The sequence below is a fragment of the Callospermophilus lateralis genome, chromosome 14 (genome assembly GCF_048772815.1).
Source record: "Callospermophilus lateralis isolate mCalLat2 chromosome 14, mCalLat2.hap1, whole genome shotgun sequence".
Classification (NCBI taxonomy): domain Eukaryota; kingdom Metazoa; phylum Chordata; class Mammalia; order Rodentia; family Sciuridae; genus Callospermophilus; species Callospermophilus lateralis.
Window position 1 is genome coordinate 24,966,415 of NC_135318.1, and position 25,074 is coordinate 24,991,488.

At 36.3% G+C, this 25,074-nt stretch overlaps 1 protein-coding gene across 1 annotated transcript in view; it reads left to right on the forward strand.

Moving 5' to 3' along the window:
* Positions 1-25,074, forward strand: part of Ttc27 (tetratricopeptide repeat domain 27) — a 167,829-nt gene that overhangs the window by 118,543 nt on the left and 24,212 nt on the right. The window contains exons 14-16 of the mRNA XM_076833443.2: positions 15,598-15,696; positions 20,129-20,181; positions 23,945-24,110. Of these exons, the coding sequence (XP_076689558.2) occupies positions 15,598-15,696; positions 20,129-20,181; positions 23,945-24,110 (318 nt within the window). The remainder of the gene's footprint in view (positions 1-15,597; positions 15,697-20,128; positions 20,182-23,944; positions 24,111-25,074) is intronic.

The following is a 25,074-nucleotide window of genomic DNA, read 5'->3' on the forward strand; positions in this document are numbered from 1 at the left end:
TTGGCAACCTTCCATAACAGGTATTGACCTCCATTTAGCACAGCTTTACACATACTAGCCCAATCTGCTGGTGTCATGTTCAAGTTGGTAATGGATTCGACCATGCTTACAGTGAAGGGTGCTTGAGGACCATAGGTTGTTACAGCCTCTTTTAGCTGCTTCACTGTTTTGAAATCTAAAACATGGTGATTTCACTGCCCTCCTGCCACCTCAAATACAGGGCATGCTAATCTTTGAGGTCCTGTCTCAGGATCCCATCTATGAACTATGGGGGTTGAGGGCCACTCAGCATATGTTGTCTGCATAGATGGAGCTGTTGGTTGGATACTTACGCCCTCTGGTGATAGAAAGCTGTTAGTAGCAACCTTCCATTATAACTTCTCTTCAGATAGCCCCTCCTTCTTTAAACTTTTTTTCCCTGTCCAACTCGAGAGACTTTCTCCTTTACTTCATTTAAAATGTCTTCTCCTAGACTAAGCAAACAAGATTGTACCAACGTCCATAATGGTAATGTGCCAACTGGCAGAGTTCCTGGGCTTTCCTTTTGTATCTTTTTAAAATCTTCACCATGATGTTTCCATTGTGATATATTTAACAACCCCTCTTTAATGAACTATGGGCTATACCTTTGTATCATCTTAACATATGCCCTAACTGTTCTTGATTTTACTGAGATGCTTCCTTCCTCTAGCACTTTACTTAACGCCCTTTTGGTTTGGTTTTTATTAATTTTTAATTCCATATTTCCGTGACAAAGATACCCCTCACTAAGATAATGCAAAACAAAACCAAGATAAAATGAAACAAAAATGGAACAAAAATTCATTATATCAGCCTTTTTATCCTCCTGAAATGTCCATCCGTCCTTTCTCCCTCTCTGTTCCTCAGACGCAAATAGTTTTTCCTCAGATGTGAGCGGTTTTTTTTCTGTCCCACCCATCTCCAGGGACTGGCAACTTAAAACAAAAGTGAAACAAAAGAAAGAAGAATCTTTAAGTAGTTACCCACTGTCCTCAGGAGCGAGCAGTTTACCTTATCACTTACCCTCAGATGTTCCATTCCCCGCCTGGGCCACCAAATGCTGCAGTCTGGCTGGGTACAAATCACAAGCCACTCAAGCAGGAACAAACTTTATTTCCAAACTCCACCAGCACGCTCCATACACATTCCCCGGGAACCTCTCTCTCACGCCTCCCACGCGACTCCTCCAGGCACACACCACACCAACCGGAAATCCCACCTCCGGACCTTCCCCAAACAACGCGAACCCTCCAGGAATCCCCACAAGACCTCCAAAATAGCATGAGAACTCCAAAGCAGCGGGCGCCCGAGGCAGCAAGAGCTGTCAAATATACAATACAATCAATACAGCATCACAGCATCACAGCAATTATATATAGTTATATATATAACTCAAATCATCATCTCAATGGTTCACCTTTCAAACATTCCCTCTGGCAAATGTCAGGCGTCATTCTGATCGCCTCTTTTAACAAGTGCTCTAGCCCACATCCCCACTGGCTCATCTGGTTAATTCATAACTTCCTTTACTGGTCTTCCTGCCTCTTTCCTTGTCCTCATTTGTCTGTTTTTGGTGAACATCCAAGGTAATCCTTTCAAACTCAGGTCAGATGTGTCACCTCTTTGCTCTTTGGCACTATCGATGGAAGCCCAACTCCTTTAATATCTCTCAAGGCTTTTCCAGTGAAGTTCCTGTTCTTTTTTCTTCTTCTTTCTTCCTGTTCCTCTCCTTTTTATCCCCATGTTCTTCTTTGTTCTTCTCTTTATAGACCAGATATACTCCTGTCTCAGAGTTTTAGCACTGGTTCTCCCTCTGCCTAGAACAATGTTCTACCTTGTTCCCTCATCTCATGTAAGTCATTGCTCATGTTACTTTCTTATGCCTTCTGTGCTCATTCTATTTAAAATCACAATCCTACCTTAGAGTCCTGATTTTCTTTCCCCACTTTCTTTTTCTTTGTAACTCTTTGTACCTTCCAATATCATGTATGGCTTACATTTTTAAAATAAAAATTACTCTTTTTATTCAACTAGAATGTAAGTTCCACAAAAGCAAGGATTTTCACGTGTATGGTTCATTTCTATTTTCCTGGTGCCTGTAACAGTGCCTTGCACATGTGTGGTAGTTAATAAGTATTTGTTGAGTGGGTGAACAAATAACATCTTTAACTGCTCAGTCAAATATATACTCATCGTTGTGTGTATAACACCGAACCAAAGGATGAAGAAGTAACAGCATGTCACTGCATAGTCCAGTTTGTACCCTCAGGTACAATATAGTGAAACGAACAGAGACCAGACTAACACTATGACATGTCAAAGAATACCCATTGGATTATTTGTAAAGCACTTATTTGTATAGAAAGGCCAAGGAAAACATTTGTACCTTTCATAGACAGTGAAGTGACAATGCTGAATTTGGCTTTGAAAGACAAGTAGTAGTTGAACAGGTAAAGGAAAGTCAGTGGTGAGGACATACCAGGCAGGGGAATCCTGCAACCAAACTGTGTGTGCACACACGTGTGTGAGGGAGCAGAGTTGTTAGTGGGTAGGCTGAATTTTCAGAGTGAGAGGAAATAGGGCAGTGACAAAGGGAATGCTAGACTGGATTCATTTTATGACATGGCTTAAATATGAGCCTAAACTGACCTTTTCTTTGGCAGTTAGGGAGCCACTGAAGGGTAAATTTGTTTGGGGCCTTATTTTAAATGAAGGGATGGGACATGCAAGGAAGCAATTCGGGAGGTAATTCAGGACTGGCAACACTCACTCATTGTGGGACATAGTAGGTGGAGACAGAGTTGGGAGACTGTGTACTAGTTGAGTTTGGGCCATGACAGTTACTGTGTGGGAGGAACACGTGGAAGGAAAGATGATGTGAAGGAAATTCCAAGGGAGGAATTGATGGGGCTTGATGGCTTCATTATATAATTTAGGACTAATTACTTAGACAAAGAAATGACAATTGCACAAAGCAGAGTCACAGTACAAACAGATGTTACGTGAGGATATTTTACAGTCTGTCATATGGATCCAATTCAGTCAGACTGTAAGTCATGTCAAGATATGCAGGCATTTGATGCTGCAGTTGTAGAGAGCTACTAAATACGCACACTCAAACACCACACACTTTAATGTGCGATCCAGTTGGAACTCTCTCTGAAGAAGGAGCATTCCTCTGTGCCATGTTGTCTCCTTTAAGCCCCACAATGAAGGGAGATAGAAAATGGAATTTAAGACATTCTCTCTTCTCTTTTTAAACATACCCAAGCAATTAGGCTTAATAACACAATTTTTAGGCAAACTGAGAGAGGTATTTGAATGGTTTTGATATAAAAGTGTTTTATCTTGCAGCAGAATGGGCTGCAAAGCTAAATGCATTGTCTATGGTGCTTTTGTGGAGAACCAGAGGACGCGTGCCATTTGGGTCTGCACTTAGAGATTGCTAGCTGACATCGCATTACACCCTCTTCTCTCATTTTCCCAGGCAACTTCTGAAACTCCTGAAATTCAACTTTAGACTTTGGAAGGTTTGGGGGTATGTTTGAAACTAAAGAAAGTGGGAGAAAAATTCAGTCAAATCTCCCAGGAAGGATTTCTCAGACCCAGGACCATAATTAAAACATAAATCTTACCCTTGGGTAGTTATTATTGTATTGTTCTCTCTATACAAAATGTAAAAATGAAGAAATTAAGAAGTTATCAAGCCAGTATGTGTAGTATTGAAAAAGTACAATGTTACTTCCTATGAACTTTTCCATCCCAACTCAATACACTGGTCACTCTTCTTTGTAAGGTCATATGGTGTTACTAGTAGTAGATTCGAGGGTTCACTAAGTACCTGGAACTGTCCCAATGCTTGCCTGTTATCCTGGTAGCCATGCAGTTTAGTGTTTGTTCCATATTTTTCCTTTTTAAATGAAGTACTATTCTGAGTAGGTATATTGAAAGAAGATAGGATGGGGGCTGGGGTTGTAGCTCAATGGTAGAACACTTGCCTAGCATGTGAGAGGCACTGGTTTCGATCCTCAGCACCACATAAAAATAAATAAAATAAAGGTGTTGTATCAAAGAAAAAAAAAGAGAGAAGAAGGGATGGGTTTTCCTAGGCATCCATTTTGTTCTTTCATTTTCTGCCATAGTCTCATCTAGTACTGTCCTTAATGAGTGTGCGGTGAATGGAGCGCTCACTATAATATGCTCAGATCTGAAGAATGAGAAGTAATAGCTGTTTTCCCCTTACCCCTTTCCAGATGCATCTTAACTAATATTTCCCTTCCTAGGGAAGCATGGAGGATGCTTGCTGGTAAAACCAACTATGTTTGCTTCAATGATTAAGGATAGCCAGCTCCTTCAAGTCTTCAGTAGTCATTTGAGCCAATGATTCCATGAGCTCCTCAGTATATAACAGACGATTAGTGTGATGCTGTAGTCCATGAGGTGTGCGAAGTTGCCTGGTTGCCAGTTGGCAGGATTAGTGGGAAATTTGGGAATTCAAGCTTGATGTAAGGGGACATGTTACGTTTGGATCTGCGGTGTCCCCCTGAAGCCCTTGTGTTCAAGACTTGGTGCCCAGTGCAGCAATGTCCAGAAGTGGAGCTTTTGGGAACAAATTGGATCACAAGTGGATTAATCCATTTATAAATTAATAATTTGAAGGAACTAAGAGGAGGTGGAAACTGTAGGCAGGTAGGGCTGGGCTGGGGGAAGTAGGTCACTGGGGGCATGCCCCTGGGGACTATAACTTGTCCCTGGCCCCTTCCTTTCTCTTTCTGCTTCCCTGCTTCCATGAGCTGAGCAGCTTTCCTCACCACACCCTCTGTCTTGATGTTTCTGCATAGGAGTCACCTGATCATGGACTGAAACCATGAGTCAAAAATAAATCTTTCCTCCTCTGAATTGTTTCTATCAGATATTTTGGTCATAATGACAAAAAGTTCCCTATTACAGGAAGAGAGGTAGAACAGTCCTGCTTCGAATAAAGCATGTGAAGAATAGTCTGAGTTCTATTACTGAGTTTGGTTTCTTCTTATTATTTTATGCTGTGTTGTTTTGTAATTTTTTAAAAATATTTTTTTAGTTATAGGTGGACACAGTGCCTTTATTTTTACTTGTTTATTTTTATGTGGTGCTGAGGATTGAACCCAGTGTCTCACCTGCGCTAGGTGAGCACTTTACCACTGAGCTACAACCTCAGCCCCCTGTTTGGTAAATTTTTATAGTTTATAACAAACCTTTTTGTTAGCAATAAAACAATCAAGCAAAAAATCTACAATTTTAGAATAATTAGAAACTCGGGAATGGTGGAACACATCTGTAATCCCAACTACTCAGGAGGCTGAAGCAAGAGGATCACAAGTTCAAGGCTAGCCTGGGTAACTTAATGAGACCTTATCACATAATAAAATAAAAAGGATGGAGGTGTGGCTCAGTAGTAGGTTACTTGCCTAGTATGCATGAGGCCCTGGGTTCAGTCCCTAGTACCAAGAGGAAAAAACTCAATTTTTGCAGGTTAATGGATGGAGTTGGAGAAAATATCATGCTAAGTGAAGTAAGCCAGTCTCTCAAAACCAAAGGCTGAATGTTCTCTCTGATAAGTGGATGCTGATCCATAACAGGGAGGAGGGAGGCATGGGAAAAACGGAGGAACTTTGGGCAAAGGGGAGGGAGGGGAGGGAGGGTGCATGGAGGCAGGAATGATGGTGGAATGAGATGGACATCATTACCCTAGGTATGTGTATGACTGCACATATGGTGTGACGCTACTTCGTGTACAACCATAGAAATGTAAAGGTGTGCTGCAATCGTGAACAACAAATCAAAATGCATTCTGCTATCATATATACCTAATTAAAATAAATAATTAATTTAAAAAAGGTTAATGAATGAAAGTGTAATTTCACACAGTATAGTTGACATTTACTCTCCACCTAAGGATCCGTGGCAATATCACTGACACACGAAAACCAAAACATCCATCTGTTAAAGAAACAGTAACATTTATGTCGAATGTTTGTGTGATTTTTTTTTTTTAAGAAGGCTGTCTCCAAAGATGACAGTTTAACATACAGCTGTAGGAGGTGAATTTTCAGGTCATTCTTTGATGTTTGACTTTTTATGTAGTAAAAATGAAAATGAGTGAAATTAGTTTAGAAAATTAGGCAATATCAGGTTTTTCTTGTATGTATAAAATATGAGAGCAAGCTGTTAATTGACTAGAATCTCTTGGCAAAAGTACTCTGTAAATAGTTGAATTTGCCAGCTTTGTATTAGTGACATCAGATGCTTCAAATAGAAGATCCATTAATTTATTTCTTATAATGGTTTAATTTGTCTAACTCAATGGATTCTAAATAACTTTCAGAAATTCATTCTGTCATAGGGGAAGCATATGACATTACTCTGAATGCCATTATACATTCAGTTTAAAAAAGTTAAACATTGAAGATAAAATTGTTTTATGATGATAATAAGGATACAGATTACCAAAAAAAAGGTGAAATTTTAATTTAATATATTTTTTACTATTCAGCAAGTAATTTTATTTTTGAAAATGTTTTTTGATTGAACTGATCTTATAAGTGCTTTGATATTTTGCGGACAACAATTGGTTGGTCAATAAATAAGTGTTTAAAAAATCATCTAAATTGTGTTTTAGTGTCCCAATTCACCTTCAAAAATGTTGCAGTTTGATCCATACATCATGTGAAAGCATTGTCCAGTGCCTGTTGTGTACCAGACATGAGTGTAGCATTGAATTAGGCTGTATTAGCCTATCAGCAGATAGCAGTGAGTTTATGTTGAGAAATGATATGGATAAAACTAGTTTGAAGAGGGCCTTAAATGCCCTGCTTCAGGGTTATCTAACTCTTTGGATGTGGGAGTCTAAAGAAGAAATTTCTGGGTTTGGTATTGGACTAGCAGGATTGATAGAGACCTTGGAATCAGAAAGAATGTCTAATTAAAAAGGAAAATGTCTTTTTTGTACTATGTGTGTCTAGTGCTAGGGATCAAACTGAAGGCCTTGTGCATGCTAAAGGGCATATTCTATCACTGAGCTACGTGACCAGCAACAAAATATCTCTGTGGATACCTAAGAGGGAGGGAAAAATCTTTTGAGGGAAGATGATGTGATTTTGACTGGTGAATATGAGGAGACGGTGTTGTGTCTAAGCAGAGATGGCTGGTAGCCTATTGGAGATCAAAGCTCTGTGGAATGATGCTCCACGGTGAGGTGAGCATGGAGCATGCAGATGGGGCTTTCTGTGGAAGTGAGTTGAAGCCCTGAAAGTGAACAAGTTCCTCATAGAAAACTGTGTTGGAAGAAAACAGCAGGCAGTGTCCTGAACTTTGAACATCTCCATGAGTGGGAGGAACGTTAAAAAAAAAATGTTACCAGTGAAATATGAATCCAGCAAAATACAACAGAGTCTTGGTCAAGGAAGGGGTTTGTGGAAACTAAAGGAAAAACATGTGTCGGTGAGTGATGTTATATGTAGCATTGAAGTCCAGAGAGGGCCAAGAAGAGATTATTGGATTTGAGCTCACTGGTGACCTTCAAAAACAGATTCTGGAGAGTAACAAGTGAATGGTAAGGTTAGGAAACAGATATAGACTATAGACTGCTGACTTGGGAGCATTAGGAGCATGCCAAGAGATGGGAGCCAAATATAGAGTGTTGAACTCAGAGAGGCCAAAGAATCAAGGAGAGCTTGTCAAGATACCAGAAACCTTTATTTGAAGAAGACAGAAATGGAAGACTTCAGTGGATAAAGAAGAGAATGAATCTAGTGGAGAGATTGAATGTTATAAAGAGAAAGGGGAAGAAAACTCTGTAATATTATTCTAGTGCAGAGTGGAATGAAGAGAAGGGATGAAGGTCTTTGCTCCAAAACAAGGACTTTCAAATGAGACTGGAAGGCAGAGGAGACCCTTAATATTATAATATGTATCTGTGTTTGTTTTTTTAAAAATATTATTTTTAGTTGTAGATGGACACAAAACCTCTATCTGTCTGTCTATCTATCTATCTATCTATCTATCTATCTATCTATGTGGTGCTGAGGATAAACCCAGTGCCTCACACATGCAAGGCAAGTGCTCTGCCACTGAGTCACACTCCCAGCCCTGTATTTGTGTTTATTAAGCATCTATATTCTAAGCTAGTATGTTAGAAGTTGTTATAAGTTATTTTAAAGTATTGAGGAGCACACAAAAAAATATCTTAAGACATGAACTTTTATTTTTATGAGTTAAATGGAAAAAGGAGATATGAATAATGTGGATAACCAAGGATTAGAGTAAATAAGCAACATACTTTGGGTGCCTAGTGATGAAAGAGGATGTGAATGATTGGAAAAGTGTAATGGCAAAAGTGAGTATTGATGTGGACCAGGAGGAATGGTTAGAATTGGATAGGAGCGGGAAAATGGGAAAATGTGTTCCAAGAAAGGAGACTAGCAGATATAAATGTCAACCACATAGAGAGCATACTTTCTTGGTAACTAAAGGATTTGACCGTTCTCATTTTATTCAGGTATAACAATAAGAGCTGCTGATGTTGAGTATTTGCTGAGTTCCAGGCACTGCTCTGTAAGCATTTTGTGTATATTTTTAATGCTCTGCACAACCATTGAGGTATTTATTGTTTTTATTCTCATTTCACAGATGAGGAAATACAGATCTAAGAAATTTGTCCCAAATCCTGCAGCACATGGGGGGTGGGAGCTAGAGGTGAGATTTCAACTTGGGTGTTCTAGTTCTTTTCTCTCAGAGCTTTTCTCTCAGCGTCTTTACTGTTTTATGTCTTGAAGATATGATGTTAGTAAGTAATCTGTTTTGTTGAGGCCAAGTTTGGAGAGCCCAGAATACTATACTATCAGGTTTGAACTTTTTTCTTTAATGAAGAGCCATCAGGGCTCTCAATCGAAGCAAAGTGGAGATGTAAGATCGATGGTTTGGAACTATCTAGCACATGATAGTGAGTAAGTCTTCTTGAGTCCAGGGAATAACAATTGAAACAAGGCCATCCTTCCCAGCCTGCTGATACACAGAAAACCATATTTCTATGATACAGTCCTCCATGATTGTATTCATCCTGGAGTAAACATTCTCTTTCAATATTTTTATTCGAAATGGAGTTAGATAGTTTCTGTTGTGCATTTGTATTATTTGTGTTGAGAAGACTCAAGGATGTTGGGTCTCACATTCCAGTGAAGAAGACACGATGAACATATGTGAATGATATGTCCAGAAAAAAAGCATTTCTTTCCTTTTTGTTTCTTCTTTCTCATATTGGTAAGCAATGAAAAATGAAACTCCTGAGGTCTAACTTGCATAACTGCCAAGAAATTCAAGCACTGTGATAACATCTGGGCTATAGCTGTGCCTAAAGTATGATGGGGAGGGAAAAGCTTCACTGCTTTAGACCTGGTTCTGAATTCTAGGAACCCCAATGAGCATAAGGTAGGCAAATCTCTGTCTTTCTGAGCTTTTGTAAAATGGGAATTACTTTCCCTGTCAATATACTGCTGGAAAAAATAGAGACCGTGCATGTAAAGAATCTAGCATTGTCATAGGTTAGATATTAGGTGTCCCCCAAAAGCTTATTTGGGAGCAATACAAGAATGTTTGGAGGTGACATTATTGGATTGTGAGAGCCTTAACCCACTCAATGATAATCCCCTTGAATGGATTAGCTAGGTGGTAACTGTAGGCAGGTAGAGTGTGGCTGGAGGTCACTGGGAGTGTGCCTTTGAGGCTTTGCTTCCTGATGACCTGGTCCTGAGCTGCTTTCCTCTGCCACAGTGTTCTGCCTCACCTCAGGCCTAGAGCAGTGGAGCTAGCTGTCTGTGGGCTGAGATCTTTGAAACCATGAGGCACACGTAAATCTTTCCTCCTCTGAAATTGTTCTTGTCAGGTCTTTTCGTTGCAGTAACAACAACAACAACAAAAAAAAAGCTGACTAAAACAAGCATATGTCTGGCTATGTTAGTGACCTTTTTGTGGCTGTGACTGAAATACCTGGCAAGAAAAACTAAGAAAAGGAAAAGTTTATTTTGGCTTACCGTTTCAGAGATTAAGTCTATGGTAGGCTGACGCCATTGCTCTGGATCTGAGGTGAGCAGATTATCATGTTGGAAGGATATGGCAGAGAAAAACTACTCTGCTCTTTATAGTCAGGAAATGGAGAAAAGGGAAAGGGGCCACCGGGAAGAACTTTTTCAGGGCACACCCCCAGTGACCCACCTCCTCCAGCCACACCCTACCTGTCTACAGTTACCACCCAGCCAGTCCATTCAAACTGATTAGGGTGTGAATATCAAATCCAGTCATTTCATCTCCTAGCATTCCAAATTAACACAAGAGCTCATATTCAAACCCTAACACTAGCCCATAGTAAGTTCTCAGTAATACATGTTGCAACAGTGGCACTTTTCTTTCTTACCAATTGCTCTGTAGTGATGGTAGTAGAAAATCATTGTTGCCCCATTATGTATAGCCTAATAGGAAGAGATATGTAACAGGAGAGTCTTACATAGAGAGGAGATGTAAATACATTATGAATGTTCTGGAAAGAATGGGCAAATATAAGAACCAGTGGTAACCAAATCTAGAGGAGAATAAGAGAAGGGCATTAAATAATAACTTATAGTTAAAGAAAAGGTATTTATAAAATGTAGTTGATCCTTTAGTTTAAAGAAAAACACTAAAAGGAAATTATTTCTTTAGCAAGACAGAGAAACTACAAGACTTGTGCTTTTTCAGGGAGAAGAATTTAGACTTTAGTAAAAGAAATTTGGTTATTAGAGTTGGCAGTGATGTGGGCTGAGGTTGGCTCAGTGGTAGAGCACTTGCCTAGCACCTGTGATACTCAGCACTGCATGTAAATAATTAATAAAATAAAGGTCCATCAGCAACCAAAAAAAAGAAGAGTTGGCAGTACACATTTTTAAAAATATGAGAATCAAGTATCACTTTAGGAAAAGCTACCACCAAATAGCATTGATATCAGTCACTCTCAGATTTGACTTGTGTCATCCCTGTTTAATTAAAACACATTGACAGCTCATCTGCATTTGCATCATGGGAATGAGACAAGAAAGAATGGAGAGCATAGCATGGCTTTAGGATTCCATTCTGTTGACCCTTAGTATATGTGACAGAAAAATTCAAAATGGTTGACTCTGTAAGGGAACTTAGTAAAAGGTATGAAGCTTATTGTTTAAGAAAGAAATTTGTGATGTGTGTACCAGAGAGTAGTACCTATTACAGATATGCTTTAATATTCTAATAAAATTAACTTTTTAATTGTAAAAGTAATCTGTGCTCATTATCTAGTTGTGGTGCTTAGTCTTTGTTAGCCTTCACAGTAATCTGCTATTTAATTTCTCTTCTAAATATTGAGTTTTAATAAGTACTGTTGTCACTCTTTTCATCATACATTATTGCACACCAGGAATTAGGAACTCTTGGGTGGCTTCCAGCAAATTTATTTCCACTGTAGGCCTTATTTTCCTCTTGGCCTCTAATTGAATGGATTCCCTTCTAGCTCTTCAAACCTGAATTGAATGGATTCCCTTCTAGCTCTTCAGATTCTCATCCTAATCTGTTCATATTGTCAGTATGCTTATTTTGCCACTAGATGGCACAAGTGTACCTTTGAACCTTTTCACCTCTGGGTTTTCAGAATATGGGAAGTCAGAAGAGCCTTGGAATTTTAGCCTAGACCACCCCCCCTCACTTAACACTTGGGGGACTGAGACTCCAGTTAAGTGATATGGCCAAAGTCATACAGTTTCTCAAAATCTCTTAATCTCTGTTGTCTGTCTTTCCCCTCTTTTACTCTCTAGGTGGCTTTGAGAGGAAAATTCAGGGACCGTATTTCAACAGCATGTTTCTTTATTAGTGATTTTAGAACTAATTTTAAGTCATTTTTAAGTATAGATATCATTACATTCAGAATAAACATGTGGCTCCTTGTGTTTCCTATGTTGGCTTCCTCAGAGATAAACAGGAGGCTGTTTCTACAAGTCATTGCTACTTGTAGTCGGCTTGCCTTCTAGATTTGCCCTGGAAATAAGCTCTGCAGATATCTCACCAAGAGTCTTTCTGTCAAATGATTGTCTTGTTCCATTCTTGCCCAGTTCCTTTGATAAAAGATTACCTTTCATCTTTTCCTTCCAATTAACTATGGTTGTTTCTTCCTTTGCTACTTCTTTGTCCACCTTTGTAGCCAATGGAGAGAGCCTTTGGGGGAAGAAGGATGCCTCTGTTTTTTAAAGCTTTGCTGTCTTGGGTGTGCCCAGCACATGTTTACTGCTCCATTTCTTTCTGTATCCATGACAAAGGTGGTATTGCCATGAGTCATGGCTTGTATATGGTCAGAATGGTGCGGTTAGTGAGATGTAGCCAAGTGGAGAAGATGCTGGCTTTGGGTCACCTGATGGGGTTGAAATCTCTATTCCTTTGATATCGCTTAAATGAGGATGATAGTAACTACCTTAGAGTTTTTGTGAGGAACACATGAGGCAATATATGGAAAGCTCATGGTGTCAGTGCTTGGCACACATGGTAGGTGCTTATTAAGTGCTAATTATTCTGGTTGCTACTGTATACAAAGAAATGAGAGTAACTATAGTATATGAACAGTGAGAGCTCACAGGATGCATTCTAGGGGCTACGAGCTTATTTCAGAGAAGTAGCATAGACCTGTGCTGCCCCCAATGTAGCAGTCAGCAGCTGCTTGAAATATGTCTCATCAAAACTGAGACATGCTATGTCAGACACACATGAGATTTCAAAGACTTGGTATAAAAAGATGAATATAAAATATCTCAGTAATTTTGTACATTAATAACACATTGAAGTAATCATCTTATTTTGTATATGTAGAGTTAGATATTATTAAAATAAATTTCATATTTCTTTTTACTTTTTAAAATGTTGCTAATAGAAAATGTAATGTGGGCTAGCATTCTATTACTATATGATAGCTCTGGGCTAGTTAAGAGATTTTGGTACTCAATAACTTAACTCCATTTTGAGGACTTGTGTGAGGGTTTGAAAGGCTTCTTTTGATTTTTTTTTAATTTAATTTTTTTATATTATTCTGTTCTTATGAATATGACCTTCTTCAGTCCAGAAGGCAGTCATTATTGATAATAATAATTTAAGTAATAGTTTAAGATGAAAAAAAGAAAAAGGCTAAAGAGGTACCATATATTCTCCTTTTCCCCAAATTCTAAGGATCTCAATTGAGAAGCAAGATATGAATGATTCAGTGTGTCAGCCATAAGCAAGAAGATCCTAGAGTTTTAACAAAAAGAAAAAGGGCCTTGTATAATTTCAAAGAATAAGGTGTATACAGAGGTCATTGCCCATCATAATTATATGCTGTCAGTAGATGAAATCTAATTAATAGTTAACTGATTCTAGGATGTCCTTCAATGCAAATTATTAAGACAACTGCAGAAATAACCAAAAGTGAAAGAGTACTATGAAAATACTTTATAAATCATATGTCTGCTTTTTAGTACATTTGTTTTGATTTTAAGATACTGCTTATAAAACATTAACTAATTTTTAAACCCCAAAAGTAAAGAATAAATCGTACCACCAGTATGTTTTAGAGCTATATGGAGATTGCTAATTTGGTATATTTGCAATCTTTATAAATCTTTTCAGGTGAACTGAAAAGTTAAAAAGTTCTTTACTTAAATCTTGATTTTTACACTGGCTCGTTACTGTAACAACTCATGGAAGAGATGATTTGTCCTTTGGCGATGTGGAAAACAAACAAAGCACAGGCATTTAGAGAACCTTCAGGGCAGTTCTCACTGTTCTTAATCTAGTACCAGAAGGAGACAGCACTCATTCCTAGTAAACCGACTACCATAATTCATTGTTTCTAAGAGGTCATCAATATAAGGGGCACCCCGAAAAGTGCTGCTTCATTTAGGGGGGAAGAAAACTGTCAATAAAACTCTGATGACTTGCATCTCTATTTCAGAGATGTTGAAAAAAAAGTATACCTTAGAATTGATAAAATATAACCAACAGGTTTTGAAACTTTTCAAACACATTGGAAGTTAGAGGACTTGTTTTTTATTTTGGTTTTTAAGTTAGCATCAGACTTTAGGTCCCATCAGAATATATCTTGTTCAGTGAGAGTGGTTAGTGCACTGAAGCTCTTTTCATTTGGTTCTATAAATAACCAGAAGAAAGCAAAGTAGTGAGCTCATTTTTAAGTTGCTGGAAGTCCCATAATTCAGAAAAGTGAACGTGTAATTCTAGTTTCAACCTAGTCCCTCTGTTTCTCTCAACTCTCATCAGATACACATCTTCCCTCTTTTCAGGCATTACCTATGCCTCTAACAAAATCTGGCCTCTATATAGTAATTATTTATAGCCTCTTGTGAATTCATTGCAAAGAGTTAAATTGCCCAAGGATGTTTGCTTTCTAAGCCTTATCTCTAATTATCAGCTAAAAATCTTTATCTGCTTAAAGAACTTTCAGGCCTCAGCTGGCCATATGGAATAAGTTTTGTGGGAATGGCTAAGTGAGGGGGGAAATGGAGGCAGCCTCCTCTTTTGCCTCTGAGGAAGGCTGGGGATAGATAATGGAGCACCTCATTTCCTTTCCCACTAAAGTGCCACTGCCTCTGTGCTGGCAGTAAGAAGGTAGACTTCCATCTGCTGCTGCCATATAGTCTGTATCTGAAAGGAAAACAAACTTAACTGGTAATGGCTGCTTTTCTGACTAATAGGATTGAATTTTTATCAATGTTATCTCCTTCTTGATAGAGGCTATTGAATTTTAAGGAAACTCTGTGATGGAAAGAATTTTTTTTGTAGTTCGAATAGCTATTTTACCTGTTTTCCCAAGCTCAGTGTTCATTTTGCATGACTTTGATAATCCAGATTCTGAGCCAGTGTTGCCCAAATTATTTTCAGGGTCTGGCAGTGCAGCTCAGTAGTAGAGGGTTTGCCTAGCATGTGTGAAGCCTTAGTTTCTATCCATAGCAACAAACACACAAATCAAGCATGCTTACACAGATAGACTTTAGGCTAGTTTGGCTCTTGTTAAATTGCATGAGTTGTGAAGTCATTGAAGGTGAAAGCAGAAATTGGTCTTTTTATGTTTGTGATGTATCTATCAGTTGCAAATTTGCCATTTTAAAGAAAAAGTTGTATACTCATTTTACATAGAAGATGCTCAGGAAAAATGTTTGATTAATCCCAAATTTATAATATCAGGCTCCTAATATAAAGGCCTGTAAACAAAGCTCTCCCTTGCATCTAAAGAACTTTGTTAGCATCAGGTTTGATCTTTCTTAGCAAAAGATGTGCAATGACGTTGCACATGCTTTCATGTTATATTAGCTTTGCAAATTATATAGAAAAATGTATCTTCATTACTACTTACATTTAAACTAAATGTAAATTAAATGTTTGTTATATAGCTCTGCATTCTTTATGGTAAAATGTTGAATTAGTATCTTTAATAATTTTCAGATTACATCCTGTAAATGTGTCTCTGTGCACTTGAATGACTGTGTCTTTTGGTCTTTGCAGCTCGGGGTGTGGTTTTCTCTAGGCTGTGCCTATTTGGCATTGGAAGACTATGGAGGCTCAGCAAAGGCATTCCAGCGTTGTGTGACCCTAGAACCTGATGTAAGTTTGTTCCCCTTTCTTTTCTTTATTTCAGCTCCTTAATATTCTCTTAAGTTATCTGAATTGTACTGTATAATTCACAACAGTAATTTCTTTTGTGGTGGAAAAAAGTATACATTTCATAAAAGGTCACACCTCAAGAATTAGGATTTATAAATCTGGAAATAAGATTTTTCTCATAAAAACTGTGGTTTCATTTTGAAAATAGTTTTATAAAACAAATTTTAGTTAAAAATGTACATTGCTGAATTCAGCCAAATGTCATGTCTGTTTTATCATTTGCTAACATATGCTGCCTATGTTAATTGTATTACTAGTAGGTTCTTTTATTGGGGAGTATTTTTCTATTTAACAGCTTTATAGTATTGATAATTTATGTATAATTGAGCAGATTTTCAGTACGTTCAGAATTGTGAATTTTGCAACATTTTTATTGCCCTTAAAAGAAACTTTGGTACCCATCAGCAGTCACTCCCCATTTCTCTCTAAACCCTTCCTGTCCCTCCCTAGCTCTAGGCAACCACTGATGTACATTCTTTCTATAGATTTGCCTATTTCAGACATTTCATGTAAATGAAGTCAATATTCGAGCTTCTATGACCGGCATTGTTCACTTTCATTAATGTTTTTAAGCTTCATCCATGTTGCAGCATGTATTAGTACTTCATTCCTTTTTATTGACAAGTAATATTCTATGATGTAGATGTATCCCATTTATCCATTTATCAGTTGATTTGTTTCTACAATTTGGCTGTTATGACGACTACTACTATGATTAACATTCATTTACAAGTTTCTGGTGACACGTGTTTCCATTTCTTTTGAGTATATACCTAATGGTAGAGTTGCTGGGTCATATGATAACTCTATATTCAAATTTTTGAGGAACTGCCAGACTGTTTTACAAAGTAGCATTTTATATTTTCACCAACAATGAATGAGGGTTCCAAGTTTTCAACATCTTGCCAGCATTTGTGTATTATCTGCCTGTTTTGACTATAGCCATTCTTGGGGTGATATCTCATAGTTTCAATTTGCATTTCTTTGAGGGCTAATTATTTTGAACATCTTTCTATGTAATAATTGGCCATTCATGTATCATCTCTGGAGAAATGTCTGTTCACATCATCATCATTTGCCCATTTAAAAAATTCAGTTAGTTGTCTTTGTGTGTGTGTGGATGTGTGTGTGTGGTATTGGGGATTGAACCCAGGGCCTTGTATATGTGAGGCAAGCACTCTACCAACTGAGCTGTATCCTCAGCCCTGTTAAATTGTCTGTTTACTATAGAATTATGAGTTCTTTATATATGCTAATTTATGACCTAGAAATATCTTCTCCTGTTCTTCAAGTTGTATTTTCACTCTCTTGCTAGTATTCTTTGGAACACAAAAGTTTTTAAGTTTTGACAGTATCTAACATTTTTGTTTGTTTCTCATACTTTTATTCTCATGTCTTGAGGAATCCATCGCCAAATTCAAGGTCATAAAGATTTACTCCTACTTTTTCTTTTATAGTACTAGCCATTACATTTAGATCTAGAGACCCTTTTAAATTAATCTTGTCTGTATGGTGTAAGAAAAGGAGTCCAATTTCATTCTTTTACATGTGGATATTCAGTTGTCCAGAATCATTTGTTAAAAAGACTATCTTTTCCCATTGAATGGTCTTGTCACTCTGGTCAAAAAAAATCAACTGACTATAAATATAAGGATTTAATTATGAATCATAAATTATTTGATAATCATAAATTATTTGAAACTTTGTAGTAAGTTTTGAAAGTGGTAAGTGTGAATATTCCAACTTTTTCTTTTTCAAGATTGTTTTGACTATTCATTGCTCCTTAAATTTTCATATAGAATTTTTGTCAATTTATACAAAAAAATGCAGCTGGGATGTTGATGAGGATTGTATTGAATCTGAAGACTAGGACGGGGAATATTGCCATCTTAATAATACTAAGTCTTTCATCCCACGAATATGGAATGTCTTTCTATTTACTTAACTTTTCTTTAATTCCTTTCAATATTTTATAGTTTCCAGAGTATAAATTTTACATTTCTTTTGTTAAAGTATTCCTAAATATTTATTCTTTTTATGGTATTGTAAATGGAATTGTTTTCACAATTTTAGTTTTAGATTATTAATTTTTCTATAGAAACATATGTATTTTGGTGGGATGGGTGGCAGGGATTGAACTCAGGAGCACTCAACCACTGAGGCACATCCTATTTTGTATTTTATTTGGAGACAGGGTCTCACTGAGTTGCTTAGCTGCTCTCTTTTGCCAAGGCTGGCTTTGAACTTGCTATCTTCCTGCCTCAGCCTCCCGAGCCACTGGGATTACAGGTGTGCGTCACCATGCAGCCAACCAACCAACCAACCAATGAGCCTTCTTTCTTTCTTCACTCCCTTCCCCTTCCCTTTTTCCTTACTCTTCCTTTTTTCCCTTCCTCCCCCTCTTCCTTCTTTTTTTCTTTCTCTGAACGTAGGACCTCATGTGCTAGGCAAGCATTCTGTGACTGAGCTGTACCCCCAGTCCTAGTCTTTATCATTTCATTTCTAAGTTTAGAGTGTTAATATCATATTTCACCAAAATTACTTTCTGTGAAAATTATGAACAAAAAGTAAAATTTATTATGGTAGATCTTTGTTTAAGGTGTTAGAGAGCATTTACACTCCAGCTTTTTAATGATCACTTTTGGTCTTTTGGATGTGCATGGAAATTATTGCAGTTAGCCAGTCATCATAAGTGTTTAGATTATAAAGTAGTTTGTGTTTAAGGAAAAGGATTATCAATAGGTATTCACTTAATAGACTCTTGATTTTTGGAATCTAGCTTTCATCTCAAATGTAGACCAGATTATCTAAATATTTGTAATAGAATCCCAGTGCCACCTATTTTTTTCATTTCATTCTTAAAGAGCAATATAGTTTTCTTTCTTTCTTTTTTCTTTTTTTTAAATATGAAGTCTCATTGTGTTGGCTAGGCTAGTTTTGAACTCCTAGAATCAAGGGATTCTCCTGCCTCAGTCTTCTGAGTGCTAGGATTACAAGTGTGTACATACTACTGTGTCTGATGTAAGTGCAATATAATTTGAAGACTGCATGACAAATTCTAAATGAACATTTGGTTGGTTCCAAGAGATTCAGATTGTTGTTTTGTAATTTATGGCCCCTTTTGAGATGAAGAACCTTCTAGTCATTGCAAAAAGTTCCCTTGTGCTCTGTTGCCCCTCCCTCACTGTGAACTCTAACCCCTGTGTCCCTTAGCAATCACTAATTTATTCTTAATTTTTTTCTGCATTCCAAGATATAGATAGATGTCTATTCTATATTTTCATATAAATAGAGTGCTTTAGTTAGCTATTTCGCTGCTATGACTAAAGGACTCGACTAGAACAACTGTAGAGGAAGAAAGGTTTATTTAGGGCTCATGGTTTCAGAGGTCTTAATCCATAGAAGGCTGGCTCCATTCCTTGGGGGTTGAGGTGAGGCTGAACAAACATCATGGTGGAGTGTGTGGCAGAGGGAAGCAGGTCACATGGTGATCAGGAAGCAGATCGAGAAGTCTCCACTTGCTAGATACAAATATACACCCCAAAGCCACACCTCAATTCCTACCTCTCTAGCCACACCCTACCACTTCAATTACCACTCAGTCAATCCCTATCAGGGGATTAATTCAATTATTGGGTTAAGACTCTCATGACCCAATCATTTCTCCTCTGAACCTTCTTACATTGTCTCACATGTGAGCCTTTGGAGGACACCTCACATCTAAACCATAACATTAGAGTTATAGATAATGAACTTTTTTTTTTTTATTACTTTCACTTGACGTTTATTTCTGGGTTTTGCCTTATGTTATTAGTTGTAATAGCATTTCATTTTTAAATTGTTGTATGGTATTGCATTATACAAGTATACACAATTTATTATATGCCTCATTCTGATGGATCCCTGGTTTTTTTTTCCATTTGGTTTTTCTTTTTTTGTATTTATTTAGAGATGAGTCCCTAAATAAAATACAAAATAGGACTAGGGATGTGGCTCAGTGGTTGAGTGTCCCTGAGTTCAATCCCAGGTACCCAAAAAAATCCAAAAAACAAAAAACCAATCTTCTGCATTACCTTGGATTTGTAATAAATTTGTATTTATACAAATTGTGTTATAAATTTTCTATTTTGTAAATATACATTTGAAAATAAAATCTTAAATTATACATCAGTGCTATAATAGTTACATCATTGGTTTATTATTTTTTGACTGTTTATAAGTTTGATTTCATTTTATACTTTTACTTTTAACCATCTTATTGATTTTTAATAGCACATATCAGACTAGGAAAATGTGTTATGTGTTTTGTTCCAGCAATTGTTTTACCAAGTGAAAATATTCTATAGTTCTCTATTATTCTCTATCATTTCAGAACGCTGAGGCTTGGAACAATTTATCAACCTCCTACATCCGATTAAAGCAAAAGTAAGTATATCAGACAAATTTGAAGAACTTTGCTTCCAAAATAAATGATATTTTCTTCAATCACCATAAGAATCACCATACCATGTCTTACACTTTATCTCTTTCCTTTCCACCCTCATACATTAGTTAGAATCAGTTAATAGACACCTTTGAATTCTAAATGTACAGTTTGCTTATTAAAAACATTTAACATGGAATAAAATAAGAAATAGCATCTGAAATCTTTCTAATGCTGAGGTTTTACATCCTAAATTTCATTACATAATGAAAGCAAGCGTGCCTTTAGTTGGTTGACTTAATTGATAGTTTAAAAATTTTTTTTTATTAATTGCTTGCTTTATACTAGACATTTGTTGAAATACATAAATACATCTGAATGAACTAGTGTCTTCAGGAAATGTAAGTTTAAAAAATAAAATATCCCACGTTATTTTAAAAAGTGATTAGCAGTATAAGCTATATTTGGTAAATATCAGATGAGAATCCAAAGAGGGCCATAATAATAATAGATGATATTTGTAGAACACTTGTTTTGTTTTAGACACTCATTTAGTCCTTTGAGAATCTCAGAAAAGAGAAGGTATGTGATCCTGGGTCAGAAATGCTTATATTGAACTCAAGCTAAATTTGAAAGATGGATACAGGGCACATAGGATGGCTTTTTAGGCAAGGAAATAATGTGACCAAATGTAGATGGCAGAAATGAATGGATTATTTTAGGAGATAGTCCAGCTATAGAGTAATGTGGGACCTGCAGTGAAAGATAAGTCAGAAAGGTAGGTTTGGGTCAAATTGGTGTGCATTCTGATTGTTTGACTCACAAGTTTGAGACTCTCCCACATGTAATGGGGAAGTCAGAGATTTTGAGGGGGGTAATTTCATGAAGAAAGCATTTTAGGAAGATTTATCTGGGGGAAGTTTGTGACACAGACTAGAGAGGAAACTGGAGGTTGGGAAGCCAGTTAGAAAACAGCTGTTGTAACAATCCAAGCATGAGATAACTAGAGTGGAAAAAGAAAGGGCAGATGCCAAACAGTTTATAAAGGGGACAGCCAACTGGGCTTATTGACTGACTACAAAAAGCAGAAGGAAGAAAAGGGATAAGAATTATTGTTGCTAGAGTTTTAATAAGTTAATTTAAGGATGAATATATTTACATTTTTATTTGGCATTATTTTAAAACTTAATTTTTCTTTGTGGAATCACAAGATAGTTCTGAAGATACCATTAAACCATATTACTGAGATCATGAAATGCTTCCTCTACTCTTGTATGATAATTTACATAAAGCACTATTTGTTTTACCATTCTCTTCAGAAAATAATATTATGTTCTTGATTACAACTGATTATGTGAAACCCACTAGAGAACCCTTTTTGGTCTAAAACATCGGGTGGGGGAAATCCCTGTCATAGTTGTAAAGTGATCTCAATTAGTTTTTCTAGTAACCCAGATAATTTTGTATCTAGTGAGGTCTTGATATTTTTACCTTGTGTTCCAACCCAATAATCTTAGGAATTCTGTAGAGATAGGTCCTGTAAATTGCTTCTCAACTTCTTTATAATTCTTTCTTGCCTTTCTGTTACTCCATTAATAAGCTTTTGTGTGAAAACTGGGTTACAAGGTCAGAGATAAATAATTTCTTTATTCTTGCTTCTTTACTGTTTTCTTTCTGTTTCCTTTCCTTTACTGTTTCCTTTACTGTTTCCATGGCTCCAGCCATGGCTAGGTTTTGTTTTGTGAAGTTGTTACTTCAGAGGTAAATTTTTATATTTTTATTTTTAAAAATATTTTTAGGTGTACACAATATCTTTATTTATTTTTATATGGTGCTGAGAATCAAACCCAGTGCCTCACACATGCTAAGCAAGTTCTCTGGCACTGAGCCATAACCCCAGCCCCAGAAGTAAATTATTACTGCTCCTCTCAAAACAAACATATTCTAAAGTTTAACATATTCTAAACATATTCTAGAAACTATATTTTTATCACAGGATTCTTCACTAGTGTTTTTTGCATTTTTTTGTCTAATTTCCTATATCAGTACCTTGGGAAAGTTTCCCATTTTGTATATAACTTCTCGTAATGCAGTATCAATATTGTAATGGATTTAATAAGTGAATCCTGATGTAAAGTTCCTTAAAAAGAAGGTATACTTTCCAGGAAGAAAAAAATAATTCATTTAAAAAATGTTGAGGCCAGTAGCTTATGATTAGAGTAGGCAAAGACATAGAGGAAAAAGGATAATCTCAATAATTGTGGATTGCTGCTTATTGATTTCTTTCCAATAGGGTAATTTTATATCTACTCTCTGTAAATGAGAGAACTAAAGAGTCCCAATCCACTACTATTGAAGGCAGTTACTATTATATATTTGATGGTGGTAGGGGTGGAATAGAGAAGGAAAAAAATGAAAGAAAAAACTCCTAGAAACAATTTATATTTGATTTTGAAGAAGTGTTTCTATTTTTTCTTAATTTCCTTTTGTTTTTACAGGAGGGGAACCTTTTATAGTTCTTTTAGTTAGGGTCAGTAAGTGGTTAATCTTTATATATCTAAAAATATTTGATTGTGCATTTACTTTTGAGTGGCAAGTTGAGTTGGCTATAAAATTTTAGGCTGGCAGTTATTTTCATTCAGCACTATAAAGGAAATATTCTATTTTTTTATCTTGTAACTGTAGATATACTTGCTAATCTTCGGTTGTTTTTCCTTTGTTACTTTTATCTTTATGTTATACTATTTCACAAAATATATATGTGTTGATTTATTTTTATTTGTAATGTTTAGTATGCAAAATATACTTTTGATCATAGAATTTAGGTCTTTGTTCAGTTTTGGAAAATGCTTAGCTATTATTTTTGGATATATAGCTTCATATAATTTCTGCATTCACTTCCTCTGGAATATCTATCAGACGTATATTTGAACCTTACCTCATTCTTTCCTCTGTTCATAGTTCTTTCATTTTTTAATCTGATTTTTTTGTGAAATCCTCATTATTATCTTGTAGTTGACCAGTTTTCTTTTGACAATATGCAGTCTAATTTTGGTTACCTGATGAGTTTTGTTTTTTTGCTTTAAAGTTTCTTTTAATTGTAAAGTTTTCAGTTTTTTTTCTTGTCTTGTTTCATTTGTACCTGTTTCACAATCTCCTGTTCCCTTTAAATATTTCTTTCAGTATTTTGAACAAACGTTTAAAAATTTGATAGATTATTTTTTAAAATTAATGTTATCTTTAGCAAATTTGTGTCCTCTGGTTAATTTTGTTGGTTGTCTTTCCTAGTGTAGATTGCCCCCATCCCAGCATTGGTTGGGAAATTTTGGTTTATAGATTCATGTAGAATGTGAGGAACTTTTGGGGTTTTTTGACTTCCTTACCTCTGCTGTCTTCCCTACTGCTTTGCTTCCTACTGTTTGTCTTGCAGGTTTGCAGTTGTGCTTGCTTGACCACTCTGAGTCTAAATCTGGAACTTGAGTGGGCCTTTTCCTGGATGACATTTGAGGCTGACATCCAGTTATAATATAATATCCTTATTACTAATAAATAGATTAGGGAAGGAGTAACTCTGTAGGTATGCTATATATATACCAAAGGGCCTGTCGTTGAATTTTATAGGGAAGTTTGAGGTAGATTGGGCTCTCTGTTTATTAACACGAAACTTGAAGGCCTAACAGTTCACATTAACATTCTAAATACTTATCTTATGATTGATTTTAATAAAAAGTTCTTTTGTTCTCTTTAAAATTTTACTTTCAATAGAGTGAAAGCTTTTAGAACATTACAAGAAGCCCTAAAGTGTAACTATGAACACTGGCAAATATGGGAAAACTACATCCTTACCAGCACTGACGTTGGGGAATTTTCAGAAGCCATTAAAGCTTATCACCGGCTTTTGGACTTACGAGACAAATACAAAGATGTTCAGGTAGGATATTCATATTGTGTTGTTTCAGTTGGTGTTTTATATTAATCTTGATTACATGATATAAATTGTTCCATTGGATACTGTATGTGTTTGTTGAATACATGTAATAAGTAAAATTATTTTTCTTCATTCAGAATTCTTATGTTAAATGTATCTGTGCACTCATAAACTGAATATTACTGCGACTCAGTTATGATAATATGACATGTGGTTTATATATATACTATCAGTTTGCAGAAACCCAATAGAATGCTCTTTATATTATTTGCTACTTTGAGCAACTCAATGTATACTGTGATTTGTAGAGCTGGAGTAAATCCTATACTCAGTTGTTTAATCATTTCATAAGCATTTACTCATACTTTCAGAGGGTATAAACAGTATAGAACTGATAGATAACCCTTTCTTTGTACAATTTTTGGTGTAATGAAGTTACCCTTACAGAAAGGATGGGAGATTTGGCCACTGTGTTTGTTATCTAATAGAATTAAATAAAAAGACCTTTCAGGAAAAATGCAGTTGTGGATAATGTACAAAGATATGGTATGCAGGAGCTTATAGAATATGAAGTCAGGGCTAGAAAATTTAATGCTTTATATCTTAACACTTGTAGTAATCAACATATGCTATTTAGAATGATAAACTTCAGGACTGGGGTAGAGTGCTTGCCTAGCACATTAAGGCCCTGAGTTTGATCTACAGGTCACATGTACACAAAGATGAATTTGATATCTTAAAAAAGCAGAAATAACAACAAATACATGATAATACCTTAGTAGCCCTAGGACATGTTATTTGTACCCTAGTTGTTCTAAAATGTAACTTATCAGGTCCCTGCCTAGAGCCCCAGCCTTTGACTTATATGCCTGGTCTTGGAAGCACAGCTGTATAATTGACCAAGTTATCTTTAGGCTCCAGTTCATGCAATCCATTTGAAAGATCTGTGGCTTCTAATGAAACCGTA